Source organism: Galeopterus variegatus, unplaced genomic scaffold (genome assembly GCF_000696425.1).
Source record: "Galeopterus variegatus unplaced genomic scaffold, G_variegatus-3.0.2 Scaffold12815, whole genome shotgun sequence".
NCBI classification, from domain to species: domain Eukaryota; kingdom Metazoa; phylum Chordata; class Mammalia; order Dermoptera; family Cynocephalidae; genus Galeopterus; species Galeopterus variegatus.
In genome coordinates, this window is record NW_007738926.1 from 25,035 (window position 1) to 35,329 (window position 10,295).

Genomic DNA, 10,295 nt, shown 5'->3' on the forward strand with positions numbered 1-10,295 from the left:
ACACCAACAAAATCAAGGACAAAAACCATATGATTATCTCAAAGACACAGAAAAAGCATTCAACAAAATTCAACATCCCTTCATGAAAAAGGCTCTCCGCAAATTAGGTATAGAAGGAAAGTATCTCAACACAACAGAAGCCATAAATGACACACCCAATGCCAATATCATCCTGAATGGGGAAAAGCTGAAAGCTTTTGCCTTAAGAACAGGAACAAGACAAGGATGTCCACTCTCACCACTCCAATTTAACATAGTACTAGAAGTAGTAGCCAAAGCAATCAAGCAAGAGAAAGAAAGAAAGGGCATCCAGATTGGTAAAGATGAAGTCAAACTGTCCCTGTTGTACATGACATGATCCTACATATAAAAAAACCTAAAGTCTCTACCAAAAAACTCTTACACCTGATAAACCATTTCAGTGATGTTACAGGATACAAAATCAGCACAAAAATATTAATAGCATTTTCACTGTCCAATAATGAACCTACAGAAAAAGAAATCAAGAAATTAATCCCATTCTCAACTAGTTGTCAGTTGGTGCAAACATTATGGAAAACACCACAGAGGTTTCTCAAACAACTACAGATAGAACTGTCATAATATTCAGCAATTGCAATGCTGGATATATACCCAAAGGAATAGAAATCGTCATGTCAAAGGAATACCTAGATTCCCATGTTTATCACAGCTCTATTTACAATAGCCAAGAGTTGCAACCAACCTCAATGTCAAACAACAGACGATTGGATTAGGAAAATGTGCTACATATGCAAAATGGAAAACTAATCTACCATAAAAAAAGAATGAAATTCTGCTATTCGTAGCAACATGGATGAACTTGGAGAAATATGTGTTAAGTGAAATAAATGAGGCACAGAAAGAGAATTACTGCATGTATTCACTCATAAGTTTGAGGTACAAAAATAAATAAAAAGAAACATAAATTAATCACAATAATTTGTTGAACTTTCAAAAGAAGAAAACAGAACTCATGCCACCACAGGTGGGAAAGGAGGAGGGAGATGGACAGTTAATGGAAATTGCAAAAGGGCCACAAAAAAACATTATATTGTGTAATGTTCAATATACTAACTCTCCTGATTTGAGCATTGCATATTGCACACAGGTATTTATATTCAAAGCTATACCCCAGAGATACATACAATTACGTTTGAATTAAAAAAAGAAAAGATAATAAGGATTATGTAAGATTATGCACATAATCTTATCTTTAATCTAGTGTCCATCTTTAGTACATATCCAATAAAAGTTAGATATTAATATTTTAAAAAGTAACAATAATGGATTGGTACTGGTTCATCAGTTGTAATAAATGTGCCACACTGATTCAAGATGTTAATAATATGGGGAAGTTGAAGGAAGAGATATACAGGAACTCTCTTCTTTGTGCTCCATTTTTTTGTAAACCTAAAAATTCTTTATGATATAAAGTGTATTAATTTTTTAAAAAGCAGAAAATTATGTTAAGTGAAATAAGCCAGAGAAAGAGAAATATTGCATGTCCTCACTCATAACTGGGTGCTAAGAAAGAAATGGGTGGAGGGGGTGGGGGAAAGAGGGAGGGAAGGAGGAAGAAAGGAAGGAAGGAAAAGAAAGAAAATCAAGCAAGCAAGCAAGCCCAGAAATACATTGAACTTCCAGAAGCAGAGAACAAGCCTAAGGATAATAGAGATGGGTGTGAGGAAGAGAAGTTGGAGAGTGATAGGTTGGGAAGGGGTACAAAGAAAAATTACGATTTATAATAATGAATAGGCTAATAAAAAAGAAATAAAGAAACAAAAAACAATCACAATAATACATTGAACTTTCAGAAGGAAAGAACAGAGCTGTGGTTACTAGAGGTGGGAAAGGGGGAGTGGAAGAGGGGCTAGCGAGGAATTTGTATGGACACAAGGAGTGATTATGTTCTGTAATGATGAACATGCTAATTATCCTGATTTGATCATACACCTTGTACACAGGTTTTGATATTTTACTCTGTGCCATACAAGTATGCTTAATCAATTTTTTTCAATTAAAAAAAAGTGTACACATAATGACTGTTCCTATCCTCTCCTGGACATGCCTATGGACATTTATTTGGTGAAATAAATGTGGAAAGTGTCATTATGGTCCCATTGTTAGAGAAGGTACATATAGGTACAAGGTATTAAATGGAGTATGGGCTCAAGTCTGACACACAGTGTGTCCACTTAATCTGTGACATACTCTGTGATCATTTCACCATTTTCCAAATATATTATTAAGATTATACGCTTGGCAGTTGACACAAGTCCAGCATTGGATCTCTGACCTATGGGAACTGCCCACCCCCCGGCCAAGATAATTGACCAAAAATAATATTTTATCACAGACAGAAAGGCAGACAAGGTATATCTCTCCTTAATTCACCAGCCAAGGCCCTGCAGAAATCCTGGAAGATGACAGTGGACTACTGCAATCTCAACCAAGGAATAGCTTCAATCATAGCCATCCCACCATATATACTACATTTGCTGAAAAAGAAAGGCATGGCCCTGTGTACATGGTTTGCAGCTATTGCTCTAGTGAATGCATACTTTTCCACTCCCATCACATAAAAGGATCAGAAACAGTTTGCATGCACTTTGAATGGAAAAGAGTACATGTTTGCAGTTTGCACCAGGGCTCTACTAACTCTTTTGAATTATGTCGTAATACAGGTTGAAAAGATCCAGACCAACTCGTCCATCAAATCAATAACATCATAGTGATTGACCTGACTACTAAGAAGCTGCTGGCAAGTTGGAACCTTTGCAAGACACAAGAGTTCTAGGGTAGAAGACAAACACAGCAAAGATGCAGGAGACCTTCCACATCAGTATCATTTTTAGGAATTCAGTTATCTAGAAGAGAGATTAGAAATCTATGGGTATGTTGAATATTCCCTAGAATCAACTGACAAAGAGGTGAAAGTCTGAGCATAGTTTACAGTAGGATCATCTCAGGGTATAAGTGCGGACCAAAAATGGATGACGACAACACTGGAGCTCATTCACGATTGTCTTGTAAAATAGTCCTCAGCTTCAAGTTTTCCTCTAGGCTTCCCTTAACAGAAGGAAACTGCTTCGCCAAAGAGCATGCCCACATCCAGTGATCCACATAGTGTTATAAATAGCCATCTCTCTTGATATTCTAACTGCAGAACTCCCAATAGGGTCAGCCGAGGCACTCAGTGGGACTGTATCACAGCCCAACTTCTCTCTCTGGCCAATTCTTCTTTCTTTCTCTCTCTTCCACAGCTGTTTACAAGAGCACTCTCTAATGAACATTCTGCATGTCGATCTCCATCTCAAAGCCTGGTTTCCACATAACCTGAATTACAACACTCTATTCACCAAACACACACACACATACACACACACACACACACACACACACACACACATATACACACAATGTTNCCCCCGGCCAAGATAATTGACCAAAAATAATATTTTATCACAGACAGAATGGCAGACAAGGTATATCTCTCCTTAATTCACCAGCCAAGGCCCTGCAGAAATCCTGGAAGATGACAGTGGACTACTGCAATCTCAACCAAGGAATAGCTTCAATCATAGCCATCCCACCATATATACTACATTTGCTGAAAAAGAAAGGCATGGCCCTGTGTACATGGTTTGCAGCTATTGCTCTAGTGAATGCATACTTTTCCACTCCCATCACATAAAAGGATCAGAAACAGTTTGCATGCTCTTTGAATGGAAAAGAGTACATGTTTGCAGTTTGCACCAGGGCTCTACTAACTCTTTTGAATTATGTCAAAATACAGGTTGAAAAGATCCAGACCAACTCGTCCATCAAATCAATAACATCATAGTGATTGACCTGACAACTAAGAAGCTGCTGGCAAGTTGGAACCTTTGCAAGACACGAGACTTCTAGCGTAGAAGACAAACACTGCAAAGATGCAGGAGGCTTTCCACATCAGTATCATTTTTAGGAATTCAGTTATCTAGAAGAGAGATTAGAAATCTATGGGTATGTTGAATATTCCCTAGAATCAACTGACAAAGAGGTGAAAGTCTGAGCATAGTTTACAGTAGGATCATCTCAGGGTATAAGTGCAGACCAAAAATGGATGATGACAACACTGGAGCTCATTCACGATTGTCTTGTAAAATAGTCCTCAGCTTCAAGCTTTCCTCTAGGCTTCCCTTAACAGAAGGAAACTGCCTCGCCAAAGAGCATGCCTCCTTCTGGGGGCAGCCCACATCCAGTGATCCACATAGTGTTATAAATAGCCATCTCTCTTGATATTCTAACTGCAGAACTCCCAATAGGGTAAGCCGAGGCACTCAGTGGGACTGTATCACAGCCCAACTTCTCTCTCTGGCCAATTCTTCTTTCTTTCTCTCTCTTCCACAGCTGTTTACAAGAGCACTCTCTAATGAACATTCTGCATGTTAATCTCCATCTCAAAGCCTGGTTTCCATGTAACCTGAATTACAACACTCTATTCACCAAACACATACATACACACACACACACAAACACACACACACACACACACACACACACAATGTTCCATCACTTTGATTACCCTCACTTGAGGTCACAGAGCAAACTCTCCAGAGGGGTGGGGTAGGAATGAGCACAACATAGCTCCCTCAGCTCAGCAATCACCCAGAGGAGGCAGGGAGAGCAGAGCTCAAACCTAAGAAGCTAATGGGGCTTCTCCAAACAAGACAGTTCCTGCCACAGTGAGTCTGGCCATCTCTGCCTTCTCTGATGGAAAGCAGGGAAAAGCAGAATAATGCTAGGAGACAAAGGGTGGGACAGAGGCAGGGACCTGAGGTAGTGTCAGGAAAGTGCTCCTACCCTTTAGCATCTAAATTGATCTATCTGCTCTGTGCTCCTTTCTCTCATCTCCTTCCTTATCACTGACTAGAAGGTCAGAAACTGACGCATGAAATTAGAATCAATTTGGAGAAGTGGTTCAGGAGGGAGATAGATTTTTTAAACTGAAAAAAGAGAGAAGATATCTGGTTATGGAGTGTGAGCATCAGCACTTTACCTGCCCACCTAGCCATCTACCTGAATCAGGTACTCATTTCGGTCTTCCTGGCAGTTCCAAAAAACACATGAACACAGCACATCGCAGACTTGAGCTTAACATGTAAGTCAAGTTTTGGATTTTATGTCTACCCTCTTTCATCCCTGGACTAGGATATGTCATTAACCCATAGCTTTGAGGAAGCAAATTTCCAGGAAGTAGGTATGGGAAGCTTAGTAGAAGAGACCCAAAAAAGTCCCCCTACCAGACACACTCCAGGCTTTTAGAATTACTCATTCAGGTGCTCACTTCCAAAAATTCCTTGCATTTTCCCAAGTATTCAGCATAGTTGAGACACAGGAGTATCTAACCTTACTTGATTGCTTCAAATCTTCCTTTCACATTCCCATGCATTCCATTCACAAATAACTTATTTTTGTAGATATATGATTTACAACCTGCACATATGCATGCTTCATTGCCTCTTCCTAAAACACGTAAGATCATTCAGTGCGCAAGTAATGGAGGTCATGTGCAAACCCCAACTTCTGCTTCAAAGTCCAGTGCCCTCTCCGCCACTCCCTAAACTCCATAAATGCACAAATGCCCAAGGCATCTAAGACCAAACTCCTCCTTCTTGCTGCCAGTTAATCATGTATATTAGAATTTTTAATATCCACAAGGCGCTCAACAAAGAAAAATACAGATTTCTCATTGTAACAACTAAGGTCTGTTCTTAATGTGGAATGCAAAACAGGAAAAAATTGTGTGTGTGTGTGTACATATTTGTGTTAAAAAAAGAAACTGGTCAAAGTGGCTAATAAATGAGTCTGGATATACTTTTATCGCTTTATAAAAATATGAAAAGTTACAGCACAGCAGTTAAAAGACTGAACTTCAGAATTAATCCTGACTTAGAATTTTATTTCTACTATTTACTTGCTGTGTGACTTTAGCCAATTATTTTATCTTTTTATTTCTCAGTTACTTCATCAGAAAAAAATGGGAACAACGGTGTTGTCATAATTAAACAAGGTACTACCCTGTACAAGGTAAGTGCTTAATTATTGTGTAGCTCTTCGATTATTCAAAGAATGGACAATTATATCTTCTAAAAATTTTTCATATGTTCATATTAAGGTTAATCAATTAGAATGTGAGGGCTAATATTCTTTAATATTAAAATAAGATTTGTTGAATAACTACACATACCTGATTGGGAGAAAAGTCATTGGCAATAAAGATGATGGGTAGAAAATAGCGGTGTCAAATATTTACTCTGCACTTGTAATTCCTCTAAGTGTTTAAACACATTATGTCATGAAAACCTCCCCCCAAAATTATGGGCTATATATAAGTTTCCCCTATATACAAATGAGAAAACTGGGCAGCTGGAAAATAGACATGAAATTATTGAATGAACAAATGAATAAAGAAGGGGGCATTCCTTAAACTGCTATTTAAAAGTGCCTATCTAATGTTACCTTTCTTAAGGTTTGGATGAATAATTCTGAAGCACTTTGTGGGTTGAAATATTTGAGTCAATGTTGTTCATAGTAGCAAAGCGTTATAGGACACTCAGGGACACAGATGAAGTCAGGTAGTATTGCGTGCATACAATGGAAGGGGTTAAAATTATCTAACCAGGGGGCCGGCCCGGTGGCGCACTGCTACAGTGCGCCGCTTGGGAATGCGGCGGCGCTCCCGCCAAGGGTTCAGATCCCACATACAGACCGGTTCCCGCTCACTGGCTGAGCGAGGTGCGGGAGCAACACCGAGGGTTGTGATCCCGTTGCCGGTCCTGGTCTGGTACGGGCGTGACACTGACGGTTGTGATCGGTTACCGGACACGAAAAAAGACAAAAAAAAAAAATTATCTAACCAGAACATAGATAGATCTCAACACAAATGTGTAGAGAGAGAAAAAGACACAATGAGATACACAGCACAGTATTACTGATGTAAATTGAAAAACACACTTAAACAAAGCAATATGTACAATCATGTTCCACTTAATTAATTAATTAAAAAATGTATTTGAAGGATTTATACATTGGTAAACAAATAAATGGAAGGCTGCATGGAAGGGCATATTCTTAATGGCTGGATGTTCATGATGTAGGAACATGGTCAGATTTGGGGAATTAGAGAAAAAAAATTAATTTGCAAAGGAGTTATATGGATTAACAGTGATTGCTTGACATTCACTGAGTATAAGCTACTGAATAAGAGCTTCTAAAGAGAAAACAAGCACAAAGTAAAACTTTCTTGGCCTGGATTCATTGTTCCTCTGATTTCACAGTTGAATATTTTATGAAGTGTCCTTTTATGGCTAGGAGGTTCAAAGACAAAGCTTAGCAAGACACAACTGGAAATGTCTTTTGGTGCAGAGAAAAATAAAACAGCTTGGAATTTTTAAAACTTAAAAATTTCCTCACTTTACCCCTGCCATCTTTATTTTTTGGTGTGGCTTTATTTTTCTTCTTAATTTGAAAAATTACTTGATAGATAAATTGGATAGATGATGGATACATAGATAGATAGATAGGTAATTAGGAAGGGTGTCTAGTGGAATGCAAGATCCACAAAGCTAAGTCTTTCCCTTTCCTATTCAGAGTTGCACCCTCCCTCCCGGAAGAGTGCTTTTTACAAAGTAGGTGCTCAATACATAATTGTTTTAAGATTTAATATTAAACTGAATCCAAAAAGCTCAACTCTGTTCTTGAAAGAAGATTCTCCTCCCCAGCTCCACGCTTTCAGCAAAACAAGCTTGTGAAGTGTTAGAGTTGGGAGAAGAGGGCAGGATCGAGAACCATGAGGTTGATAAGCTGGCCACGTGGTAACTAATAATGACCCTGTAAGGGGAAAGGGAGGTAGGAAGAAGAACAGGCTCGCTGGTTTGTTTGGGATTACAGTTACGAAAGACATATGACCAATGCACTACTGTGCTCTTTCTTTCCTTCCTTCTTTCTCTCTTAGCTCCCACAGAAAGAGCACAGTGGTACGTTGGTCTTACAGTGGGAAAGAACGTTCCTAGGGCTACAAAGTGGAGTGGTGGGGAAAGGGGGAGGGGGAGGGAGGTTGGGGAAAATTGGGTGGCGGGGTTGCAGGGTACCAAAGCAATTTCTGGTAATGGGTATGCTGCCAGTATGAATCTGGCCCTCACATCATGGGCACGGGGAGTGACAATTAGCTTTATACCTCATGAACACTCATAATAAATAAATTGATTGATTGATTGATTGCTTAATTAAATAAAAAGAAAGAAAATAGTAATTTTTCCATGACCTGTTGAAGACCCCTCATATTATATTTATAATCAGGAAAAAAATGAAGTGTTCCTTATAGAATTGGTCTTAACTTTAAGATTTCAACTGCAAAAAAAATAAAAATGCCTACAAACAACATATATATATTGAATCTGAAAAGAAAGAGAGAAATATTTCCCTGCCTAAATTCCCATTTAAAGGATTTTATGCGCATTAGGACTAGAATCATTATACCATAAACAAAGATTTATAGGATTTATTCTTTATGTAATTAGAATAAAGAAAACACTTTCAGATTAATTTGTTTACTTCATTTTATCAAACAATTAAATTTTCATTACTCATGGATTTGAGGGTTTTTTCCTGCTACTTTCTTGAAGGTACAGTACTAAATTGTATGCTACTGTCAGAACACATACTAAATTTAATGTACTGTTAGAGTAAATATTTACCTCAAAAAAAAAAAAAAAAAGGAAAGAGAGATGAGATTCTGCCAAAAGCTCATGAAAGAAAAAAAAAAGGGTTACTAAAATAAAATACACTTTTTTCATGAACTTTTGGTATGACCCTCTTATGTTACATGGTAGGATCTTCTCCATTTTAGCTGGCACCATGACCATGGAAAGAGTCAACCAAACCAGCAGTGTCTCCGAGTTCATCCTCCTGGGACTCTCCTCCCGGCCTGAGGACCAGAAGCCACTCTTTGTCCTCTTCCTCACCATGTACCTGGTCACCATAACAGGGAACTTGCTCATCATCCTGGCCATCCGCTCCGACCCCCAGCTCCAGACCCCCATGTATTTCTTCTTGAGGTTCCTGTCTTTCACTGATATTTGCTTAACAACAACCATTGTCCCCAAGATGCTGGTGAATTTCCTATCAGAAAAGAAAACCATCTCCTATGCTGGGTGTCTGACACAGATGTATTTTCTCTATGCTTTTGGCGACAATGACTGTTGCCTTTTGGCAGTCATGGCCTTTGACCGCTATGTGGCCATCTGTAACCCCTTCCACTACATCACCACCATGAGCCACCACCGCTGTGTCCTGCTGGTGGCCTTCTCCTGCTCATTTCCTCACTTCCACTCACTCCTGCACATACTTCTGCTGAATCTTCTCACCTTCTGTGACTCCAATGTTATCCACCATTTTTTCTGTGACGTCAACCCTCTTATGAAACTGTCCTGCTCCTCCACATTTGTCAATGAAATTGTGATAATGGCAGAAGGATCTGTTGTTCTGGTGACCCCCTTCCTATGCATCACTTTCTCTTATATACGAATCCTCATCACAGTTCTCAAGATTCCCTCAGCTGCTGGGAAACGCAAAGCCTTCTCCACCTGTACCTCCCACCTTACTGTGGTTACACTTTTTTATGGTAGCATGTTCTATGAATATTTACATCCTTTGTCCAGCTACTCTGTTAGGGACCGGGTGGTGACAATTGTCTACACAGTTTTGACCTCCATGCTAAACCCCTTTATCTACAGTCTGAGAAACAAAGACATGAAGAGGGGTCTGGGAAAGCTGGTGGGCAGGAGGAAATCCTAGCCAGAACCTCAGTGGCAATGTTCCTGAGTGTCTCTGATTCTGGACATTGTTCCCACTGGTTCCTGATACACACCATAAACTCTCATAAGCCAACATTAATAACCCATGTGTGTCATGGATGTTGGATGTTATCCATTTCTTTACACATGTGACTATCAACCATTGAGACCTTATTGTGATTCATGAATTAGCTGAAGGTCTACCTATGTGTTTGCTTCCAATTTTCACATATTCCCTTTTCTCCCATCTGCCTCTTCTTTAGGAAAGCTCATCTTTCCACTCCTTCTTAGAGCTGCTGAAGACCTTTGTTTTCCACAAAATTTCTGGAAACTAAATTATACTTCTTCAATAACTTTCGATCCCACTAGTATCCTTGTTTTATTGGACTTCTGTAATCCATTTGTCTAGATCTTTGAAAGTAATTATAGTGGTTT

General features: G+C 39.1%; 1 protein-coding gene across 1 annotated transcript; it reads left to right on the top strand.

Moving 5' to 3' along the window:
• The first annotated feature begins 8,928 nt into the window (after nucleotides 1-8,928).
• On the top strand, nucleotides 8,929-9,861 carry LOC103581332 (olfactory receptor 1L8-like). The gene has a single exon (XM_008563195.1). The coding sequence runs from the start codon at nucleotides 8,929-8,931 to the stop codon at nucleotides 9,859-9,861; it is 933 nt and encodes a 310-aa protein (XP_008561417.1).
• Nucleotides 9,862-10,295: the final 434 nt, after the last annotated feature.